The following is a 25,913-nucleotide window of genomic DNA, read 5'->3' as shown; positions in this document are numbered from 1 at the left end:
GATATTCCTCATGACATCCCTTAGTATCAATACTTCTCTCAGTTCATAAATAGTCCTGGTTTTTGACCTATGAGATCAGGTACTTTCCTGAGCTTTTGGAGAGAATGAAGAATACAAATTAGATGCAAGAGGTAACTAGTATTTTTTTGACATCACTTGTCTTGAAGAAGAATTTGAGTATATCTAGAAATTGAAGCGTACTGTTGCCTTCTGACAATAGGACTCCTTCCTTTCCTTTTATTTCTCTGGAATGAGTCTGAAATGTCATCTCTCCCAGCTTGCATGCATATGATCCCAGGCACAGTCATACTTCCGGATATTTGGCTGATTTGATCTGTCATCTTAGCTTGTTTGCTCAGCTTTGCAGTACTAGCCACTCATCATTAGTGGCTTTATCTTATCTGTGAGCGTGCGGTAGAAGCAGAGACGGAATATGCCAGGGTTCTGCCCTGTACTGCAGAGAGTCACAGGAGATCTCTGTGGCCAGAGCAGTGCTGGGACAACTCTGTCTGGCTCTCCTGGAAGCACAGAGCACCGCAGAGAAGGGGTGACTGAGCAGAGGGCATGGTTCCGTCTACTCGAGCACGAGCCTGTGGGGATGAATTGGGTCTATAGAGGAGCAGACCCTGGCTAGCATGTGAGCTCTCGGAGCCGCTCTGGGATTCCTTCCCGTGTACTCATTGCACTGTACTGCTGTGTTTGCCAAAGCTTTAGAATGAAACTCTAATGACATGCAACAGAACAACTGGAAATCAACTTAATTTGTAATGTACAGCATTTCTGCATAATGTCCTAAGTATTCAGTCAAGAAATACAGTCTACATAATCAATATCAGTGTAGTAAGCTGGAAAATGTCACTAAGCCTGACGTTCTTCTGACTCTCTTGGCCCTGTCACAGTAGGTTGCTGAACAGGAATTCACATGGAAGGTTTTTATGTATTCCTGAATAATTAACATGCATAGATTTGGAATATAGCTAATACTTTCTAGGTGAAGATAATAAATGTGTTTTAATAATCGTTTCCTGCCACTATATTTATCAATTCTTAAAATATTGAATTGCAAATATATTACTGCTTTTTAACGTGAGGCTCTTTCATGAAAGCTATTAGTTGAGTTACATGACTTAGTGGCAATCCTATTTAATCTAGGAATTTTGCACATCACCTAGTGAAATATTAAAAAGCTTTTAACTATTAAATGATATTTATGTATGTGTGGCATGCAAAGCACATCATACTGTGCACTAAGCAAATTCTTTCACCATTTTTATTACTATAAATCTAAAATAAATAATAGATTGGTTTGTAAATTTTTTGTAGACCTGTTTAGTATAATGGTTCTGTTACTCACAAGCAAGAAATAATAATTTCTAAGAATGCTATACTTACTGAAGATAAAAGAGTAGTAGTGCTGTGTTATATGCTAACCTCTATTTAAAAGTGATGTCTTTAGAAAACACAGAATAAACTGGGAAGTAGAGAAGTTAATTAGCTGTAGTGTCCCTTTCAATAACATATCCTTGACAATTCCACGAAAATGCATTGAAATAGAACTCAGCTCATAGAATACTTGTAACAAGCCTGTTACTGTGTTTAATTTAGTCAATGGCATTGACAGCTGATTTCTTCATGAATTGACTAAAAAATACATTATTTTATGCTGAATTCCTTTAAATCAGCACTGCTTCTATTAATGTAAATTATGGTTCAATGTCAACTAGTCTCTGTCTGCACATCTAACTGTAGAAAAAACTCATATGTGAAATATTTTATATTTTCAGTGGCTATTTCCTTCCTTTACCTCTTTTGTAACTTTAGGTTTAACATAGGCATGTAGACATGATAGAACAGACGAGACTGCAACCCAGTTATTTTGATATTTAGTATATCACATTTTTTCAATTCAATCAATAACAGCTTTTATTACAATGCACTAACTGTACTCACCTCTTCTAATATGAATAGCCTAAATTGCAAAACTACGTTGGACTGGAGCAGTCACAATTGTTATACTAATTTCAGACAGCTACTCTGTGCTGACATGCAAATTTTATTCATTCTGGGAATCATACACTGCATTTGAAAGATATTTCTCTCTTCTACATCTTATTTTGTGATTATGTCTGTGCATATATGTGTAGTATATGTGCATCCCTTTTGAGTGACTATTTTCACTGTTTAAAACTTTCTTAAAATAGAATAATTGTCATTTTTATATTTTCAAATTTTTATAATATATTTTCTATCTAAATGAACACTTCTGATTTTGATAACTTTAATACAGACCTTTACTGATTATGCAGTAGCTCTGTGAAAGAAAACACATATAGGATGTTTTATCTGTAGCTGGAGCTGCTGCTTCAGCTATCAAGCTAATGGAACTCTAATGGAACACTTCCTAACAAAATCAATGGCCTGCGTTCTCTTCTTTGTCACTAGAGCTGTATGGCTTCATTAGGTCTGATTTGTTCAGTTATGAGAGGAGAGAATGATGAAGATGCTAGCATTTTGCTGTGTAGTTGAAAGGAACTTGTCACTTTTTTTGTATTCATGAGCTAGTTAGCACCTTGTTATGCCAGACTTCAGTGAGCTGATATAAGTTAAGAAACATCTGTTGTGTATGGTTTTATTTACAAAATAATCTATTGATTCTCATCTTTGTGTTATTCTTACATTCATAAAAGAAGGAGCCAAGGATATTTGTTTCTTCTGCCATTGTTCATTGTCCCAGATACTTCTACTAGAGGAAGTGGTTTCTCTGGGATTTTGCTGTAATCCACAGGATTTTATTTTTATCGAGCCTTTTTCATGCTACTGCACTTGATAGTAGTTGTTTCAAAGTTCAACCATGTACAGAAAATGAAATGTAATAGCAATCATGTTTACTTTCCATTAAAGTATGGATTTTTTGAAGAGACTAATTTACTAGGAGAACTCTCTGTGAGACCATTTCACACCTACAATCTAATATCAAAACCCAGTGCAACAACATTTCTTAAAGTCAAGCAATCTAATTTGACAGAGATAGCTATCCCATGCTATATATTTTTGCTAGTATTATAGCTGAAACACTGCATAATTGCCTAAGTGTTTCTATCCTAAGGCTTTCTTAGAGGTTTTGGGCCCTGAAATATTCTAGAACTTTTTTCTCTCCTTTCTCATTAGCCTGGTCCCTTCAACAAGCAGTTTTCAACTTCCATACAAATTTGGCATTCCTAATCTTCTAGAATTTCAATGTAGTTAAACTACAGCTAATTGGCTAATAGGATATAGGTAGCAAGGCTGTGAACTACTAGATCTGGAAAAATTCATTAAAGGTATATGTCTGCTCAAATGGTGCCGTCTATAAATCACCCAGGATTTCTCAACAGTAGAGGATTTTTCCCCTAATGTGCTTTAGCACATTTCAGAACCACTGTGGGAAGTAGGAAGTATCCAGCCAGCAAAATATAGTCTGAGTAGACCTCTACTGCTACAGAATTACTCCCCCCTCATCCCCAATGACTTTGTGATATGAAACAGAAAATTTGAGAAGAAAATTTTGAATACAGCTGATGTTCCATAGTGCTGAGCATCTGAAAGCCTGTATATAAGGCTTCTTTACTAATCTGCATCCGAACAAAAAAATTGTAATGAGAATGTATTACTTCAGAGAATAGAAAGAGTAATTTGAAGCACTCTGACTGTTTATATTGTTTTATATCTTGGTCTGAGACTTTAATTTTTTTGTGTTTGCATGTTTATCATTGGCTATGTCATTTGGAAGGCCTGTGCAATATTCCTAGACTATAACTCAGCCAAAGAGACTAAAGCAAAAGTAACTTTTCAAAACCAGAGGCTGATATATGCCTTTAAAATTGTGATTTTCTGTCTGTTAATGAAATTTCTCAAGTACATAGATTATAATCTCTGGCACTTGAAATTTAGTTTCGTTTCTAGTTTGTTGGGCAGCTATTATTTTTCTCTTCTAGTGGTGTTTTAGAGGATTTGCATAATTTAAACATTTGTTAATGAGATCAGGAGACAAACTGATTACTTTTGGCATTGCATTAGGGAAAGGTAATCCTAAATTTGATGATCATGCTATCCGCAGTAGTATTTACAACTGTCTTGCTCATTCTGTCCTAACAGATTGGGATAAATGCACCTTTATTAGTGTAGAGACTCATATTCTTCCGAAGTATATTTGTATTCAAGTACAGCTTCAGAGCGCATCGTTGTGTTCATCCAACATTAAGGATTACTGCTGTGCTTTATCATTATCTTCCTATTACCTTCTTTTCTTATTATCTTCTGTGACTTATCTAGATATTCCCAAACTTCTTGTGTCATTTTATGCTTTGTAATATGATTATTACAGGACCTTCTGTTTACAAAGATGTAAATGTTTCAAGTCTATTTCATGTTTTTATTGAAATAACTAAGTTAAATTTCAGTTACAGTCCCCCCAAATCAAAATACATCATGAGAAAATAATAAAATAGTCTGTTTAATTTTCTTTTTTCTGATTTTTGAATGTGTCTTTTTTTTTTTTTTTTTTTTTTTTTTTTTAGCAGATGAAGCAGTGAATCCAAAATGTGTTTCTTAAGATTTCATCAAAATCACCATTTTGGGGTTTTTTTTAGGAAAAATAGAAAAAGAAATATCAAGTGAGGAAATAACCTTTCTCTGTTTTACACCACTTACTGAGAGTTTGTGTAATAATTAGAAAAGCAGCAGTAGTATAATGTTAATGTTACAGTGAAAACTTTGTTATGAGCAAAAAAGTGAACCTACCTGATACGGGAAGCCACCAATGCACAGCTGCATTAAAATCCTAACTATTTATAGTATTTTACTTCAGCTGTTAATATGGTTCGTCCAGTTATAGTGATAGTATCATTCGCACTCCAGATTATCAAATTCATGAACAATAAATCTCATTAAAACACTTAAAAATGTCACACAAACCCTTTGAAGTATCGACCCTTTTCTCAGTGTTCATGTTTTAGATCCTAAGGTTGGTACCGCCCTAAGGTTGGTAGCGCCCATCCACCTCAAAAAGAAGGGAAAAGGGTGGTTTAGTGAGTTGTTGGCACCCTGAATTCTTCACTAAGAGGACTGTGATGTTGATAGGTTCTTCCTCACTCTCAGTTCCACTTGGGGCTATTTTAGCACATATTTTAAATTTTTTTTTTTTTTTCCCCTGGTCTTTCTTTATTGATTGTCAACATCGCTTTTTGACTGGATTTATTATATATTTTATTTTTGCACATGTTAGTGAGTACCTTGTTCTTCTCCACTTTTTTTTTTTCCTCTTTGCTAGCCTTAAAACCTTTTTGTCCAGCTCCACCGTTTTTTTTTAATGACCATTGCTAGGTTTTTTATAAGCCTGTCTTTATTATCCCATGCTTATAATCCTGTAAACCACATTTTTATGTGAATCATAAACATTTAATTCTACATAGAATAATTACTTTTTACTGTATTTTAAAAACTTTGATTATACCACACGATTGTGCAAATATAAACAAATATAAGCAATATAAGCAAAACTGTAACACATTAGGCGATAGTCACCTGATCATTAGAAAAATTGTTGCAGCTAAACAAGCTAAATCAAAACTCCAGGAAGGCAAGGAAAGTTCAGACAAAGCCTAAGAAATTAATCTTGAGGCCTTGCAGATCTGGTACAAGGTCTACAGCTTGTTACTAGAAATGGCAATACTGGCTTACAGGGCTACGTATATTTATATATATATATACAATAACAGCTGAACCTGCATTGGTTTTTATCTCTGCCTTATTATGACTTCTAATTAGCAAACTGACTAGTTAGGAAGGCTAATTTTAGAAAAAAGTTGTAAAGGCCTGGGTTTTCTGCTTCTGCATTGCTGTTTTTTCGCAGGTTATATTCAGTGGAGCTGTACTTTCTTGTTTTAGTGTTGTTACAGAATTTGAAATCTTGGATGTTTAAGCTAGAGCAAAATCACCAGAGTTTCAAGAAAAAAGAAGCAAAGGGAAATCTATGCAGAATGCTCCTAATATAAAGTGAACTCACAATAGGAGCAGCAGTACCCTAATTTAACGGGTTGGGTAGACTATGTATTCTGTGAAAGTTGAGAAGACCCTTGTTAGGGTCACATCCTTACCTGGACTTTTCCTTTTATTGAAGTCTGAACTGCAGACCTGGTTTTCCATAGAAATTTTGGTGTGCACCACTGCAGGCTACGCCTGTACAGGTTTCTTGCACAGTCTGAATGCTGCTTTCCCTATTGTGATTTGGGATTAGAACAGGCATCACGCTAAGAGACAGTGAAGGTGTCGAATGACAAACAGACAAGAAGAGGTGGAGAGTACAGTCTGTAAATCAATGGGTATTTTAAAATGACATATTTTGTTGTCGGGTGAAGTTATAGCAATATGAGTCTCTATACTAATAAAAGTGTATTTATCCCAATCTGTTAGGACAGGATGAGCAAGATAGTTGTAAAAAAAGTAATCAGTCTCCATACAACTAACATACTAACAACGAGCTGACTGTGAGGAAATATGCTTTTATCGCAGTAACAGTGTCAAAAAATATTATTCATTCCAAACCTGCTTTGCAGATAAAATTACTGTGTTAACAGAATGACTTCTCAGTTTTTCAATTAGCTATTCAAATTTGTTAAAAAAGTAGAATTAATGCCTAACCAGCTCAGGTTAGGGAGAATAATATGGATTCAATTCAACAGGTGTTTGTTGTTGCCACAGCAAGAATAATAAATAGATCATAATGTAGAAATAAAAATTGACTATTTAGCTTGTTGGCATCTCTCACTCATGTCTGTAAATGGAATATGTTCCTTAATGAATTTATGCCTTTAAAGTACTGATTTTTCTTACAGTTAAGACAGTGTTTCAAGGGTGTAAACTTACTTTCTTTAGTAAGGAGAGTAAATAATGTCTGTAAGGGAAGTGGTTTTTTAATAGCATTTCACTATTGCAACAGAAAGTGTATCCTCTCAGTTCACCCTTTGTGCATATCTAACCTTGATGAGGGTAAACCCATTAAAAAGGGCAGGTTATTCTCTGCGAGCAATTCTGTTCTTCCTCAGTGAAATTCATGGCTGCTGTGGTAACTACATAATAATAATAGGCAATGGACAAAAGAGATTAAGGTTGTTTGCAGAAGTCAAACATCAAGGTGCTTTTAAAGTGAGACTTTAAGTTATTATAAAAGAAGCCCTATAGCATCAGTGTCATTTGTTGTTTAGTAAAGACTTTCATCACCCAACAATACCTGGTTTTCCTTTTTAACACTAGTCATGTCATCCTGTAAATTAGTTTTATAGGAAGGATATTTCTTCAAGTCAGATGATGGTCAGTAGAAGTAATCCTCTGGGCAAAATTATTCCCAGCCTCAGCTTCAAACAAGTTTTGATTCATTTATTATATTCTCAGTCTGCATGCAGACCTCCTACTGACATCAGTAACAAGCAATGCACTGAGAAAAACACAGAGCTTGGAAAATGGGATGTTATTTGTGTTTGAGAAGAGTATTTTAACATTTTTCTTTGTACTAACACTGTCACATTTTATATGCAGTTGTGGGTTTGCTGTGGTTTTGTATTTAGATACCAGCCTGTAATGTGTGTGCCATCATGCTGCATACTCTGGGAACAAATTCCCATGGTAATTTTACATTTGCAGACCACTTTGTGGGATAATTAAGATAAAGGATATTGTGAATTCCATAAATATTCAACAAACTAACAGAAGTATGTCAAGACTTAAAAAAATGTGGCTAAATCCTAACAAAAAAGAGTTGTCACCTGGAAGCTTGTGCTTTCCTTAAATTTAGGAAAAAAGCTGCAATGTATCTGGGAAAGAAGTGATCTCTGCAAAGGATCAAGCAAGTGAAATATAGTGCCATACTACAATTTTGGTGATCTACTTCAGATTATTTTAGATATTGGGGGTTATTAAGTAACCAAATTATATTCAAGTAATTCAGCACCTGCTTCATCAAGCTACAGAATATGCAATTAGGTATAGACCACTTCAGCTTCACTGATTTGATTATGTTGTAGAGAGAGACTGGTGAATATACATTAATCCTATGAAATTAAATCAAGAAAATTAGCTGAAGGTTTTCCTAGGGGCCTATTTGGTGTCTATTAGCATAAAATGCTGAATTACCTGCTTACTGAAATCATGTTTTTTTTTGTGATGAGAAATGGAATGGAACTGAAGAACTGAGTTTACATAAAAATTTAAGCAGGAATATATGGGTGCAAACCAGAAATCCATTTAACTCCTGGCTCTGACAACAGCCAATACCAGATCATTAAAGCATAAAAATAAAACAAGTGTATAATTTTTCCCTCAGTGTTTCCTAATGTCGAGTATAGAGAATATACTGTTACTTTGTTTATGTTCAGTTATGTGTGATGGACTTTGCTTCTGTTATTATTTTCTGAACCAGTTTGTTATGCTTTTCTGGTCTCTTCACTACCCTGTATAACGTATGCAAGTATGACATAATCGTGCACACTCTGAAGAAGTATTTCCTTTTTGTTGGCTTTAAAAATTCTTGAAGATAATGTCATCTGATGTTTCCTCATTCTTAGGAGAAATGATCGCATAATACGCAAAAAAAGCCTGTGCATTCTTTACCCTTACCATTCATAATTTTATAGGCTTCTAATCCTGATATCTCTTTAGGAGTCTGAATTATTTAATCTTTTCATATATAAAGACATTCCAGTATTCCTAACCACATTTTCATCCTGTTTGCAACTTTTCTTTTCTATTGGCACTGGATACTTTATAGTTGGTGGAAAGCTTATTACTTGCTATTGTCTTCAAAAGAAGTTTAAACAAGTAATTTAAGATGCAGAGGTCTATCCTACAGGAGTTTCAAATTAAGTGAGATTAACTCCATACCAAATTACTTAATTTCAATGTTAAGTACAGACATTGAAGGCTTATTATCTCAGCCTGAAAATGTGACTGTTCTATTCTCAGTTATTCTTAGTCTAGCCATTTCATACCATATTTGAAGAGCCTTGTTTGTAATTTTCTTAAAGCTTTCTGAGCAATTCAGTTTTCTAAACTATGCCACCTACAAGTGATTCGTTTGTAAGCAGTACCAGTACTGACTTTTATTTTGATTGACTGAAGTAAAACATTAGTGAAGTAAAATTACTGAAGTAAAACAAGTAAAACAATAAGTAATAAGATGGTAAAATATGTTTACAAAACACATGAATGAAGTGTAAGTAGTCCTAGAACTTCAACGTTTGATCTGTAGATGTGTTTCAAATAATTCTATCAGAAATAAATTTTCATCCTTGGGGAAATATTTATGGTTCACAGTAATTTCCATTTTTTGTTGGAGACAAAATGGAATTTTGAAGGACAGTGATAAATGGAATGCACAGATGTTTAGGAAAGCCACTCTCGTGGTGTGCTTAGTGTACATAGCTGAAATTCAAGACACAGGTTCTGTTTAACTTACTCAGAATAGATATTTCAACCTTGTTCTGCCATACCCAGAGTAACTAAAAGCCAAAAGCTTTAGGTGGATTATAGAATGCCTCATCTGTTTTGACCAGCTGTTTTTCTTGATCTTGAAAAAACATTCCTAGTTTGTATTTGTTACAGCCAGTGCATTTCAGCAAGCTGGTTTGAGTTTCACAAAATGTTTTATCAAAAAAAAAAAAAGAGTTGTCACTGAAGTAGGGTTTCTTTGCCTCTTATCACATGCATGAGACACTCCTCATGCATGCAAAGTTTCCTGCTTTGTGTTCTCTCATTGCTTTGTCAAATCATCATGTGCTTTGTATTTTCCACATTTTATTTTATTTGCAGTATTTAATAGTCTCTCTGGTTTATATTTCGGTTACAGGTTTCTCTTGGACTTCTGCATGCCCGAGCTACTCATATCCTCTGGCCTCCGCAACGCTGGCAGAAGTTACAGCCCATGCTACCTCCGGAGCGCAAACCACTCCAGGGAGAGCAAGAGTGATCTAAATGTTCAGACAGAAACATGCTGAGGTGAAGTTTAACCAGGAAGAGTTGCAGTGGTTATGTCATCACCCATAAGACCTTTGCCAAGTGTGCTGTAACATCAGGTACCATAGCAGCAAATACCTGCGACATCTTCATGTTAAAATACCACCTTAAGTGTAACATTTTTTGGGGGGGGGCGGGGATTGTTGTTTGGTGTTTTTTTAAAATCTCAAACAGTACTGCATTGTGTGGGTTTTTTTGGTTTGAAATAATTGGTTGCGGAAGGTTTGAATGTTCAATTTTTCTGTGAGCAGTAAAATGCTTGACTTATTATGCCTGTACCTGTGCTTCTCTGGATAAGAAAATATTAAAACCTTCAATAAAATATTTAAATCTTTTACATTCAGCTTGTTTCTTTAGTAAGTGAATGGAACCTTTATTATTATCACTGATTGCATATGAAAAAAACCCCAAACACGTAATATGCTTTGGATTGTCCTATAATTTCCAATACTGAAGAATTGGTACTTCTGTAGCTGAAAAGTTAATCGTATATGTCATAAATTCTTTTCAAAAAGCTAATGAGGTTTTTTTTTTCTTTTAATGCAGCTTGTGTTTATTATTACACTGAGTACATATTACTATCCTTCAGGAGTGTCTTATATAAACATACCTTGTATATCTTGCTGAAGTAGATTATTTAGTCAAAATATACAAATTATATGGCAGTGTCTGAAGGGAATGTTTCATTCATTTCTCAGGTAGACATCATTGTTAGTATTAATTGCTACATTTCTTTGAAACTGTGTAATTAGATTATAAATACTGTACAATTAATACTATAAATATATAATTAATGTTATAAATACACTCTGTGAATATGCAGTAAAGCTTCTCACACATGACAAGTGAAAAGAACTTGAGAAATGACACATTTTCAGCTGCAGATTAATATGAACAGGCTTATTTTCATATTTATTGAATTTTACTTCAGATAGGATAGTACTTTAAAAATTTAACAAATCACACAAAATATCTTTAAACATTTCAGCTAAGATCATGTAATTATCAAAACTTCAGACAAGATGAAAATAAGTCTATAGCTCTTTGAAGGCACACATCTGCGTATTGGTTAGATGATAGGTTCAATCACTGTGAAAATTCTCTATTACTGTCTAACCTTCTTAAATGTTCCAGCTCTGTAGATTGTCTGAAGACTTTACTGTCTACGTGTGCCATGATCTTTCTTTGTTCCAAAAAGCTGTTCCATTGGCCTCTGAACTCAGTTAATATTAATGCACTTTGTTTGGGTATTAATTGCAGTAAATTCACAATTATTTTGATTGGCATAGGGTGACTGAAAACAGTAGTTTGCAAATTTATTTATTTTTCAAAGTAATTAAAATAATTGAAATCAATTCAAGAGATTTACTTCAGTCATAATTAATTTTGGTGACAAAGATACAAACACACATCCATGAAAGGACAAAGAAAGAGACAAACACAAAAAGCTGAACAAAACCAGATTAGATCAGCTTTATTTCTTTCAGGTGTTCAGGTCTTCATTTACCTTCTTTCCACTGGTTCAGTCTCTGTCTCCACCTCCTCTTGATTATCAACTGGGCAGAATTTCTTACATATATTGACAAACTGGAAAATTTGGTTGTTCTGATTCACTGGTATGTATTCTGCAAAACCATCGACAAAAACAAAGGCATTTGTTCCTCAGTTATTGTCTTAGCTATATTTTTCTATTCATGTTGTCTAAAGATACAGCCAAATGTGTCTGCATCAGCTACATTTCCAAAAAGATTCTTTGACGCTCCTTCAGACTGCATGCCTTATTTTACAATGGAGAAGAATCCGGAGAATAAAATGACAGATGAGGTAGAACCAAGGGCTGCATGCAAGCTCTTAGGGGGTGCCAGATCTTGCAGCCCAACAGAGGCAAGGCTGTTGCAGCTCCATGTCCGCAGGTCCATCCAGCAGCAAGGCCAAGCATGCATTCCCCCAGGCACGCGCACACACACACAGTATGTTACATTCGTATTCATGTGACTGGCAACATACATCAACATAGACAAACCCACTCGGTACTCACATAAACAGTAATGGCACCAGTGACCTCATCCTGTTCTTCTTGCTGGTTTATCAGGATGCAAATAGGTAAGAGGGAAATATATACAAATATATAGATCGTGGATGCCTTCAGCATCAGACACCCGTTTTACCCAATATACAGAATCCTAGACTCCTCGTTTGCTGGCACCTGGACAAACGGGCCCCTAGACCAGTAACTGGTCTTAGACACCCAGTCCATCCAAGTGCATTCAGTCACTGGACCCAGATCCTCACTTTCCCCATGCACGTACAAATATAAATGGGTCTCCCAATCGAATCGCAGTCTCAGCAGCTGGCTGGGACTCTGTGGTGCCCCTGTTAGCCAAAGCCATCTGTGTTCTTATCTCTAGGGACACCCTCACCCCACCCTCCAGGCCATGTGCCCCACTTGCCGGCTGGTCCAGCTTGGTGTTGGCCAGTGTCATTCACTGACAGCACACCTTCATTGCACCCCATACTGGCACCAAAGGCACATGGACCTCCCAGCCCTGGTCCACCCCAGACACTGGCACTCAGACCCTCCCCACACATGCACACAGCCCAGGAAACTCCACACCCAGGAAATTGCTAGAAATGAAGTTTAATGAGAAAATGAGACAGATTGCACTCATCAGGCTCAGGTGTTGACTGACCGGCACCTGTTTATGTGCCACTGGCTCCATTCATATCTTTCTCTCTCTCTGTTTTTCCACACTTGATCCTCCCCAAACCACCCTCGTTTCCCTGACTTTGGTCCCCTAAACATCCTACAAGATGTCTTGCACAGTACTGAAATGTTCTTCCTTGCACCCCACAGCAAACCCCATCACCCCAGGCAGTGTCACCAGCCTGTGGGGAAACCCAGAGAGCATCCCTACTGACTCCTGGTGTTGGCTGTCCCCTGTGGAGCTGGTGCAGGGGCTTATGACTGGATTATTGAGGTCCCCTCCCACCTTCATGCTGCTGTGCTTCTTCATGGCTATGAAGTTGAGACTTTCACTGTCTGCTGACTCCTGTAATAGCCACAGAGGAGCTAAGTCACAGTATTATTTGGCTTCCCCCAGCTGCCATTGCTCCCCTGGGCTCCTTTGTCTGTGTGGAGACCAGCTCTTTACCACATAATGTTATACAAGTATTCAACTATAACATGCCTCAAGGTTTATTTATTAATCTATATTTTTATACATGTAATTATAAATATTTATGAATTTATATGGATTATAGGATATTTATGATGGAATGATGGAACAGAGAATATGCCTATTAAGTTTGAAGATGTTAAAATGGTTGTAAAGACTGCCATCATTTTGGAGAATGTTATTAGACTGCAGTCTAAATGGTATTAGACTGCAGTGATCTGAATTCAATAATGATGAGCAGAGAGTCTGGTGGAGTAATTACCCATATGCATGCCGGATTGTTAACAGAAAATTTGGAGATTATAGTGGATTGTAGTTGAGCATGAATCAACAATATGCTGTTGTGAATAAGGAAAATAGCACACTTTGTAAACCGTACAGACTGTAAACACAGGAAACAATATTCCAGCTTCATTCATCTACAGTATGATTCTAGGCACCAGATTCAGAAAAAAAAAAAAAAAAAAAAAATGAAGTGTCCCTGGAGCCTTTAGAGAGAAATAACAAAAATGAAGAGAAAGCACACAAAAATATTACCTATGAGAAATGCTGGAAGAACTTGGGTTTATCATTTAGTCTGGAGAGTCTGAGGCACAGTCCTCAAAATCGTGAAAGGTTGCTGTGAAGTGAAAGAGGATCTTTGGTTCTCCAAGTCCATCATGGGCCATTTTGTCTAGACCATGTTTTTCCCAAGGAAGTATGATTCTTGAGGTCCCTTCCAACCTGGCATTCTATGATACTATGGTTCTATGATCATGTACAGGACAAGAACTAACAGACTTACAATGCAACAGTAAAACTTTTAGGTTAGACATGGAGAAATAAAAATTTGAATTTTAAAAATAATGAAACATTGGAATAGATTATGTTTCACTGCAAAGTTTTAAAATTTGTTATCAGGTCTGTTTGTATTTTGAGACAGGAGGGTGGATTAACTAGACCTTGAGCTCCACATCAGCTATTTTATACGTTCTCTGATTCGATATTTTGTAATTGGTAAACTTGGTGCTAGGCAGGCAGGCAGTTACATAAATATCTGCTTCCCTTAGACTTATAAGAGTCATTATATGCAAACCTAACAGTGTTACAGTATCCTCGTGTACCACTTTCTTGTAATAAGCATCTAAGGAACCTGATTCCTGTAAAATAAGCTATTTTGCTACATATTGGCATCAGATTAATGTGCATGACATTTTACATTATCACATAGCTTAGTGAATGGAAATAGCTCAATGAAATCATAAGCATTTGAGTAAGATAACATAACAGATCATTCAGTGTCCAAAGCATGAAGAGCAAACCCATATTACCAAAGCAGAAAACACCAAGCAGCGGCAATAACACATGACCACATATTTAAAGGTGCTATTATTTTATTGATATAATAATATGTTTGATTTTTAGCCTTCAGATGAGAAACACATAATGAGAAAGCTGTTCTGGCAGTAATGAAATCAGTGGGAAAATTCTTGTGGACTCAAGCCATCATGACTAGCTTTCTAAACCAATATCTTTCTTTTCAACCACAGGCCTTCCGGTTTTTTGGTGCTGGCTCATACCTGCAATGCAACAAGGAATTACTTTCATGGGAGTTAAATAAGAATGTGCACAAGTGAGAAGCAGGATATTAAGAAATGAAAGGATGACAACTTATTTTAAAACTTGAATTTTTTTTTGTGTATGAGGAGTCACATAAATACCTTTCCTGTGGCCCAAGACATAGAGTTGTCTTGAGTGGATGCCAGACTGTACTTACAGGGCAAGGAGAGATGCTGCAAGCTGATCAGGAATCGGTACTCTTAGCAGACATGAGCAACCACATCTGAGAGCAAGGGCAAAGCTATGTACAGAAAACCAAAATGACAACTGAGAAAGTGGATAGCTGGTGCAAGGAATGAATGATCATCTAATGCATATAAGGATCCTCAATTAGATGTTCAGGATTTTTTGTGACAAAGAAACACTGTAGCAAAAGATGTGTTGAGTTTCATTTCTTCCATATATTCATTTTTTAAGACAACATAGCTAGATGATGAAACATGAAGACTAGCAATCCGTCCTGGCATGCACAAAGCACTAGCTGTTCAGATCTGAAGCCGTTACAAAATGGATGATTTGGTGCAGAACTATCCAAGCAAAATAAGGTAAAGCCAAAACAATAAATTACGCTTTAGTAAAGAGTTTATGCTGCCTGGCTCCTCAGGTATTAACACTAATGAAATAAGACACTAGACATCAAAGATCTCATCTAAGACATACAAACTTGAAGTAACATAGTAAATTCAAGTGATGACAGATATCAGCTCTTGCTATGCAGAACTTGGTTTTCACAAATCTTTCTCATTCCTTTAGATTTGTTTACCACACTAAAATCAGAAAGAGCTCTGAATGCTTCCAGCATATTAGAAGTAAAACAGCTGTCAGAGGCATCATTCTGTAGGTGTAGTGCCCAGAGGTCTAGCAGCTGATGAACTGCATGCACTTGTGTGACTTTGGTGATCCTTTGATATTTTGCTGTAGTATGGAATGGTCATAGAATCATAGAACAGTTTGGATTGGAAGGGACCTCTAAAGGTCATCTAGGCCAACCCCCCTACAATAAGCAGGGACATCTCTAACTATGTCAGGTTGCTCAGAGCCCCATCAAGTCTGACCTTGAATGTCTCCAGGGATGGGGCTTCCACTACCTCTCTGGGCAACCTGTTCCAGTGATCCACCACCCTCATATTAAAGAACTTTTTCCTAATGTCGAACATAAATCTACCCTTTTCTAGCTTAAAACCATTACCCCTCATCCTATCACTACAAACCCTTGTGAATCCTCTCTCTTTGGAATATTTCACTGTCATTACTATTATGATCAAGAAAACTATTCTTTTCTTCCTCTCTACACCAACATGGACTATTCTTCTTATCATGGCCTATTAAGCATCTTGTCCAAGATTATATAAGATAATCAAAATAGATTTGGAAAAAACCCAGAATTTCTTAATCACCGTCTACCTTCTTTGTTGCAAGACTGTCTGTCATTCAGTATCATTCATTGTCTTGCACATTTAACACAAATGTAGCATTTGTAATATAAAATACAAATCTAAATGAAATAAAAAGATCAGTGAAAACCAAAATTCCAAGTTGACATCTTAGCCCTCCACTATTGTATCATGAGAGGGAAAGATGAGGCTTTTTAGAGCTAAGGTTTCCTGTGGCAATATAGGCTTGTGAAAAATATGAGTCCATACTAATGGCAAATACTATAGAAAATGTCCTTCTTCCATAAATATCAAATTTCACCCAAAGAGACTGGATTTGTGTAAATAACATGTATCAGCACTTTCTAACCATCATATTGAAGCTGTGATTTTGTGAAGAAATAAATTACAGTTCTTGAGGAATTCTACAGGACAAAGGCTGCAAGAAAACCCCATGGTGGTGGCTTAGGGGGTAGACTGGGAAACCCAGAGATAGCAGAGCTGAATCCTCATCCCCACATCTGTATTCCTTTTCAGTAATTATTTTGTGTGAAGTAAATACACAGATTATTAAATCTGATGCCACAACTACAAACTTAATTTCAGCTAGTGTTTTCCAGTGTTTTTTAATTAAAAAAAAATATTGTATAGCCTATTGTGGAAGTTCTAACATTATCTGTTACGCCCCTGAATGCTGTGAGTTTATTTGCTTGTTTTTTAGTTTGTGAAATAAAAGATAAACCAGAAGCTGGTTTATATAACTGCACCTCAAGAGACTTTTAAGCAGAACATTACACAGAAAATATTGCCGATACTCAATGTCACCATCCAAATATCTTCTCGATTGGATTTTATTAAAAGTGTTGTTATTGGATGAGCGGCTCACCTTTGGATGATTTGGTAACTGAAAACCTGAAGGTGTAGAATACTTAAAAAATGTGGCAGTGATATCTGACTATCAGGTTATCCTGATCATACAGTGACAAAAACTTTAATTTAAAAAAAATGTTTAATTTGTGGTAACTTGTTGGAACTATATTAACCCACCACATCATGTACTATCTTCCTCATCCCACTCACGAATGTCTCAGTATTTTATTTAACATCTAACCTTTCCTCATATCCTTCTATTAAATGTCAAAATTGAGTTTTACATCCTTTGGAAGCTAAAACATACCACCCTCATATTTTTTTCTGGTATACATTTCAATTAATAAATGAAACAGATAATGGCACTTTTTTTAGCACTCCCTCTAGTTTTATCCGTTTGATTACAAGGGTTAATCACACAAATGGTCCTGAGTCTTCTGAAGGACTGTGATGCCTCAGGATCTAAGATCAGGCTATAGTACTTAACTTTTTAACCTGCTTTTGATGAGCCTGTGATTAAAGAAATGCATTTCCTTAATTCCCCTGCATTCTTCCCTCATTATGAATGGATGATTTCTGAACCTAACATGAAATATCTTAAGGGTTCAGATAAGCAGTCCATTTGTCCAGTAACCTGTTCCTGACTGCGGTCAGTAAGTTATACGTCCTATAATGAAGAGTTTGGAATAACTTGCCATAAGGGAAATTACTTTCCAACCCCAGGCAGTTTAATTTTAGTGTTATGCCCTGAGGCATGAAAGTTTAAATTCCTTACTTATCTTACATCCTTTCCAATGTAACTGAGTGTTCTCATTATCTATAAAAATGTTTAATGCTTATTTCAACAGCAACATCTGAAAATTTAAATAGCAAACAGCTGAGTAAAGTCTGAAATTTTTAGCCGTAAATTCTGGTTACTTGTGCTATCCCCTATGTATGTTTTCTCTCCTGAAAGACAACAATAATTATCCCTTGGGGATGGTTCTGTCCTAACAGCAGAAAAGACCTCAGTGCTTACAGTAGGATACAGAATCTGAAAGGGCTTTTTAGGGCTACTTGATTAAGAAGGAATACCGAATCCTCCATAGAACTTCTAAGCCCAGATTCAGTTACCAAACCGGCCGTTTAACTGAGGTTTTACTCATACTCAGGTCCCTGCTTAATAGATTTTTAAAGACAGGTTCCTTCAGAGCATGCCACAGGACTTATGTGGATTGAGTCACTCTCTGAAGGTGCTAGTCTCTTTTCAGTGGCCATAAAAGAGCCTTTGCTTGCCTCAGTTAAGTTCCATGAATCTAAGACTTGAATTTTTTATGTGTTATAGTACTTTGCACAGCAGATTGCTATAAAAAAAACAGAAAAGTCAAAATCAAGGCCATATTGTCTCCTAGTTCTGCTTGGATTTTGTTATACAGATTAAGCTTGAATTTCTCTTTGATCCCACAAAATTATATAACTGCAGGTTTTCCCAAGTGCTGATTTCTTTCTTGATAGATTGTTCACAGTTGTAGACAGTGACTTTAAGACTTAAAAAAATAATTTACATGAAACCTAATGTCTATTTTTTCATGGAAATGTTGAAGATTTAGACATTTTGATTTAACTCACATGTATCAGTCAGATTATACAGAATTCTGTTGATTACATCACATTTTACACAAGGAAAATATCTGAATCACTCTGCAGGTGAGTTAGAAATTTCACAGTTCAGGCAATTTGTGTTTTGTTTTAGCTCTTTTGTGGATTACTGTTAGCTTTTCATTAAGAGATCCCATTCATGTAGCCTACTCTTGAAATTAGTAGTTTTATGTGAGCAAATGGAACAATATGTACTTTCGCCATTTCTTAAATGTTCACAGAAAAAATTCAAAATATTTGTTCTATATCTTAGCAACTAAATCCAAAATTAATTATATAAGTAAGTGAACTCTTTTTTAATCCATACTAAACGCAGTAGTACCTATCAAGTTCAACAAAAATAAGAGTCTGTGTTCTTTCTCTACATTGGTTAAACTTAGTTGGATTACCTTACGGTACAATTTCAAAGATGTCAGTAAGTCCTCAAATGAGTGCTGAGAAGTGGCACCCAGTCAAAAAATCACTTCAAAAAGCCACTTCAGGGGTTGACTTTTTAATAGTTTCTGAAAATCAGGTCTTTCTCTTTTTAAGGCACCTGAAATGAAATGCTTGACTTGCAAGATCAGTAGCCACTATTGAAAATCACTATAAGGGTGTGATACTAAGTTTGAACACATTCGCTCTTTTGCTAACTGGTTAAGAAAAGAAAATTATTTCCTCTACCCTTCCTCTATTAATAAGCTGTATTTGAAACAGACCTTCTCAGAGGCAGGTGGATGAAAGTTTTTTAAAAAACCCTGAAAACTTCTGATGGGATTTTCTAAAAATACGTAAAATACTTAAATGCACAAGTAAGTGCATTACCTTGATTGAAAGGTAATGGAACATTTTACCCTAAATCATTTTGGGATAAATCCAAAGAGTGATTTAGGCATCCAGCTGTCAGCACAAGTTCTTTAGCCTATCATTTAGGCACAGTGAGTCTGATCTCTGTTGCATATTTGTTTCTCTCTCTTTCACACACACACACATGTTAATCCTGTAGGTATCTAAGGTATGAAAATCTACACTCAAAAGGTTTCAGGTGCTACACTGCTTTAGTGAATTAACATCTTCAATTTTAGTACCCAGGCTCCCTATACAACAGATAAGGATTAGCTATACAAGAATGAGATTTCCAAAGTGCACTGAAAAAGGCAGTGTCCAAATTGTCCAAAGGTAGGAAAGTTAGTCTCTAAAATTGCATCAATCCTAGTAAATTAACAGTGCCTGGGAAGAGTCTCAGGCATCGTTTTGTCTGAGAGCAACACCCAGAGTTCTGGACTTTGCATGGGCCATCTTTCAAATGGTTTGAATGCAGTGACCCTACTTTGGAGAATAATAACCTATTTAATAGTGTGAATGTGGGTCATTGGTATCAACAGCAGAGAATGAATGGTCCTAGTCACTCTTCATTTACCTATACGGCTATAATGTGAGGCAGTTGGTAGCCACTGCTATTCTGGGATATAGATGCTGCTCTGTCCTTTGCACCATATACTGGAATCTGTTGCCGAACAAAGCTATTTTCCATGCTTTCTATTCATGCTCCAGTTTTCCTATGGTAGACTATTTGTCTAGTTTGCAGAAAAAAACAGTATCTACTCCACAGGAAGGATGTATTGTCCAAAAAACCAATGTCATCTTTTTGCATTTTAACAGAAACTTTGGTCACGGCTTTCACAAGGCTCTTGGATCTTGGTCTAGATGATCTATGCATTTGATCCTGTCTTCATACCACCTTTTTTTGTCCTTGTAATGTCTTGCCGCTCTGAGACGTTATTTAGTAAAAGTACCTCTTTTTTTTTGTTCTGAAAATTTCCTTAATCTCTGCACTTTTAAAAATCAATATGGAATATTTTCCCATGAGTATTTCCTTAGAGATTCAATGACATTGTCCTTAGTTTTCCTTCACAACTTCCTTTCAAAAAGTCCTTTCTCAGCTTTACAAAGACAAAGCCATTTCTACTCTGATCTATGTGTTTGCAGGTTTTGCTAACCTGCTCTGAGAGTCTTATCCTCCCGGCTTTGGGGTTATTTTTCTCTTTTCTCTTTCTTGTGAAAAAATAAAACAAAACAAAACAAAACAAAACCAACAAAAAACCAAAGCAAAGCAAAGCAAAGCAACCAAACAACTGAACCCCTCTACCCCTAAAAAACCCAGAGCCACAGTTCTAGCCTGGATGTGTCTGCACAGAGGAGGAGTGTAAGTGTTTTCATTAAAAGGCAGCCTCTGCCCACTGCTGTCTCAGGTCTTCTGACCTCTGCTGCACATACCCATGAACAGTGAGTGTCTCTGCAGTTTCCCTATCAGCAGTGCCAGCAACAGCCTTGAAGTAAAACCTGTAATGGCTTGGAAGCCTTTGCAGTATTGCTTTTAAAAAAAATCAGTAAATATATTGGAGAAAGATACACTCTTTATCACATCGGGCACTCATACAGGTAGAGATGGAAGAGAGCCTTGGCCAAGGGACCAATTCTGCAATCTTCCAGCAGATCCTGGTGAAATACAATGCCTGTGTTTCCCACAGCTTGGTGAATTGCCTAAACCTGAGTAACAGATTGGCGTCCTTCTTTCCCCCTCAGTGCTATGTGATGAAGGGCTTGCCACCGTTGTTAGGGACGTCTCCCTGAAGTAAACGCATTATGAAACTTGTCAGTGTCTTGGAATTTCTAATTTTTACTATAAGGCTTTTTAAAACTTACCATGTACTGCCTAGTTGGTGTCTGAAACATAAACATATCCTTTCAGAACAGAAATATAGAAATATATGTAATTTAAATTAACATATAGATTCAAACTCTTTAACTGTAGACTGCAAAGTTTAAAATTATAGATAATTAATTAAGAAAGCACATGTTCAGCACTGATGCTGCTCCATCTCTTTAAATATCAGCCAATTAAGGAAATCAAAGAAACTGAACTGATAAGCAGTGTTTATTTACAATAATCTGCCCTTAAACCAATGGATGTGTCCAAATACACATTTTACTCATTTATATCTGCATGGATGTAAGTTGTGTATATGACTAAAACTTATTAGATACCAAGAGAAAACCTACACTGTTACGTTGCAATGAAAATTGATGGGCCTCATCGAAGGTTTAGCATATTACAAGAGCTGCCAATGCTTGAACAGGAATAGGATAATTCCCTTAATTAATGCAGATAGTTAGTTTTCGATTTAGAAAGAAAAAGCTGCAATAATAAAAAAGAGAACTTTTTCTGACATAAAGAAAATACAGATATTTCTGACAAGTCACAGACATGTCTTTTGACCCACTTTCAGTATTTAGTTTCAGAAGAGTCCAGTGCCAAGTAATTGTTAGTAATTGTGTTATGCATATTCAAGAAAACATTATTTCATGGACACAAAATATAAAACAGGTAAGTATTCATGCTTTTTCTGAGTTTCATTTGGAAACTCCTGTGTCTATGTCCCCCAGGGAGATGCACAATAGAAATTTCATATATTTAGCACATGCTTAATGTTATCAGAAAGTAATGGTACAATAACTGCAGTAATATTTAGGTAAATCATCTAAATACTTGCTACTTATTTATTGAACATGATGACTGGTGCTCCTGTTAAGTTGAAATGCTTCAGGGCAGGATAACTGCAGTATTGGAAGCATGGGCTGGTGAATAGTGCACCTTTTCAGAAGGAAATATCTTGAAAACATAAAAACCTTTTAAATTTCATGGAGTCTTGAGTGGAAGTATGGCTACTTGCAGGAACCCATAAACAAATGAAAATCCTCAGTGCTTCTGCTTGAAGCTTGTTCCTGTCCCACAGAGGGTGAGTGAGTGCCCGTCCACCTGCTGCCTCTGAGGCCCCGTGCCCCTGTGCTCACTCATCAGCAGCCCCTCGCCCAGCCCCGGCAATGTAAAGGCCGTGTATGATGGACTTGGTGGGTTGATATACACAGAAAGTTTATTTTATTTGTTGGCAAAAATAATAACACATCAGAAGGAGAATGGCTTACCTCCCAGAGTGGTTGAAGGCTTGATGTACGAGGGGAGCTATTTTGCTGCCTCATTGCTTGCTTTGGCTTACTGCTGTCTCTTCATTACCCACATACAGCTTCTCATTTTATCTTTTCCATTTACCATATCTCTTCCATAATTTTACCAATCTGGAACTTCTGGCAATAATTAGCTGTGTCTACATATAAATTACAGGCAAAATGTTAAAATTTTAGGATTTTTGCATGTGCTCCCTCCAACTACTCCTTTATTTTTTTTTTTATTTAACAGTGATTTTGGAAATTATATGTTGGATATCAGCTTTGCTACCAAATCTGCATGCTCACAGGGGGTCACTGGGCACAGAAAGCCTAACATCAATGCTAAAATTTATTTAAACTTTGCCATGGCAGTTTGTGAATGACAGGACAAACCCCATATTTATCATAATCCCACCTTGATTGAATACACATTTACATCTGCAAAAACAGCCTAACAATCTGCATTAGGTATGATTTTAAATTTGGGTATTGCAGTCTTGGTGGCAAGAGAATCCCAATTTCAATGCAATAGCAACGAAAGAGTTGTGTGGTCGGGCGGACAATAATATTTCCTGCTGACCTGATCTCATCATTCCAGCTGAAGAAACAACCAACGCAAACCAGTTAAACAAATAATGTTACCCCAGTCAGTTCATGTGAAATAATTCTGACAAGCAGTTTGAAATGTAGTTTGCAATTGTAATGAGATATTTTAAAGTATATTTTGAAAAATACAAGCCATTTTCCAAACTCAAATCTAAACATTTAAACTCGATTGATATATTATTTCATTGTTTCTATATAAGAGGTCATGGAAATGAAAATTATGTAGTACAATTTTAATGTAAGAAGAGATAGTCTTCTATGTGCTCATCTGTAACTTCCAGGAATATTTATCCTGATACTTCTCAAATCTTTCACCCTAAAGCATCTGTGTTGTCTACTGTCCTTTTTAGCTCTCCACATAACAGTGTTGAAACAAAAGACTTAGCAGACAGTCACTGGGAACCCAAGCACAGCTCGTGTGATCAATTATGTAAACATGCTGACAGTCACATAGCTCATAAGTCTAACATAAAAATTATATATAAAACGTTCCTTTGCTCAGGACGGCATTGGGATATTACCTGGCAAAATACCTTTTAAATACGATTTTTCTGAAAATTATAGATACATATTTCTTATTAAAAGTTTGCCCTCTGTTTAGTTTATTCTTATTTATTCCTTTTGTCCAATGAAACCTACCTTACTTTTTAATCATATAATTAATACGGTAGACACAAAATTCTAACAAATAAGTGTAATCATATAAAAATACTTGAAGTTTATTCTTCTGCAAAAGATTGCAGTGTTTTATTCCAATTAAAAATATGGAGAGGAAAGATTACAAATTAGAAATGAAGAGATCATCTTCAACCAGATCTACAGGGTGCCTAGTGGGGAAGAAAAGCTCAGAAGACTGTGAAACACTAATATCTGAGTCTGTGACATTCAGTCAACATTTGATAGCTGTTGTTTCTGATTTTTCATAACAAGTTTTTCAACTGAGCGTTTTCCTGCTGTCCTGGTTTGGGCTAAATCAGAACTGATTCTGTTTTAGTGCTTTAACTTTTCAGTTAAGTCTCCTCTAACTACCAACACTTTCTGAAACAGCAGCCTGTTTTTCCAGACAGTGACTGCTCCTAGCAGTGATAAGGCCTGGTGTTTATAGTTCGTACCAAGGAATGGGATGCAGAGAGGCCCTTGCTTATACTTGTTCTTATGGTGACCAAGGTCACTGCTAAATCTTGTACTCTGTGTTGGGGTGCCAGGAGTGAAAAGGGTCGCACCTACAGGGAGGAGCGAACTGGACAGGTGACCCAAACCTGACCAACAGAGTATTCCATCCCATAGACGTCATATTCAGTATAAAGCTGAGAGATCACGAGGGTCTCGCCTCTTCGCTCCCCTTCGCTCTTCTTCGATGGCCGACATCTGAGGAGGACTGATCCGTGCATCCCTGAATCCAGTGCCTGAGTCCAGCTCCTGCATCCCGTCCCTGTCTGCTGCTGAGTCCAGCCTCAAACTGTGATACCTGCGTTTTCAGATTGGATATGTGCTGTCAGTTTTCACCACTGGCAAACATGCTATTGAATATCATTGAAGTCAGCAGGTTCTCAAGTTTAGGCAAGTCACTGGCTAACCAATGTATCTATATGCACATTATTTTCTTCCCTTCTGTTCCACACATTACATCTAATATAATCCCATTGACATTTATTTGAGAAATTATGTGTATTACTTTTAATTACTTGTAAAGCTCTCTTTTTATAAGCTATTGTAATATTTCATTGGCCAGAGCCCAGCCCTTGATGAAATCTGTGGGGAAAAAAGATAGTTCACTGGAAGAATTCCTGCTTTCATAAAAAAACTACATTTAAAATTTATTTGCTTAAAACCTTAAGAGAAAAGTTTGATTCAGACTAATGCTTTTGTCTAAGATGCCAATACAAGACACACTTGCTAACTCATTAACTTTCTGCTATGCTGTCTCTATCTTTGCTGTGTAGTGGACTGTGGTATATCAACATATCAAATATGGTTTTTCACATTAGGGTCCTTGTCCTTCACTTCATTTGTCGTATTTTTCATATTCTTACTGTGACCATCACTCTTCAAAACAGAAGCATGTCTCATGTATAAAAGGAAAGAAATTTTAAACCCCACCACTGTGAAAAAGAAGTATGTGAGGAGTCAGCATGAAAAAAAAAAAGAGACCATAATGAAGAGATATCCAGATTTCTTATCTCTTTTTTATTTGGGCATATTGTACAGCAGTTCAGGAGTGAATGTTTCTCCTGTTCCAGTGGATCTCAGAAAAGTTTATAATCTTGATGAAGGTAAATGCCTGGACAGATTAATTGAAAGAGTCAAATTATTCCATATATACTAAAGGCTAGTTTTAGAAAGTAGATGAGCCAGGAGAAAATGACTGAGGAATGTTGGAGAGGAAAATTTATTTCACATAAAGTTCTATGTTGATAACTCTGTTGTAATGGAAAGAAATATCAGTGGGCATAGTAACTTGTGAGAAACCCATAGAGCAGATGAAGGTATTCTAAATGTAAATCAAGTATGAGGAGAAAGTGACATGAAGCATCTGGAACAAGAAATGGACTTTCTGGAATTTTGCCATGCTAATAGCTTAACGAAAAAAAAAAATATAGAGTGGATTACATAAAGCTGA

General features: G+C 36.3%; 1 protein-coding gene across 2 annotated transcripts in view; it reads left to right on the top strand.

Moving 5' to 3' along the window:
- The window catches only part of IMMP2L (inner mitochondrial membrane peptidase subunit 2), a 453,181-nt gene extending 443,184 nt beyond the window's left edge, over nucleotides 1-9,997 (top strand). For both annotated transcript variants that reach the window (XM_086472826.1, XM_086472820.1), the window contains one exon: nucleotides 9,878-9,997. In XM_086472826.1, coding sequence (XP_086328952.1) covers nucleotides 9,878-9,997 — 120 coding nt within the window. The remainder of the gene's footprint in view (nucleotides 1-9,877) is intronic.
- The last annotated feature ends 15,916 nt before the right edge of the window (nucleotides 9,998-25,913 follow it).

Source organism: Leptosomus discolor, chromosome 1 (genome assembly GCF_034619465.1).
Source record: "Leptosomus discolor isolate bLepDis1 chromosome 1, bLepDis1.hap2, whole genome shotgun sequence".
Classification (NCBI taxonomy): Eukaryota; Metazoa; Chordata; class Aves; order Leptosomiformes; family Leptosomidae; genus Leptosomus; species Leptosomus discolor.
This window is presented reverse-complemented; position numbering and strand designations above follow the sequence as displayed.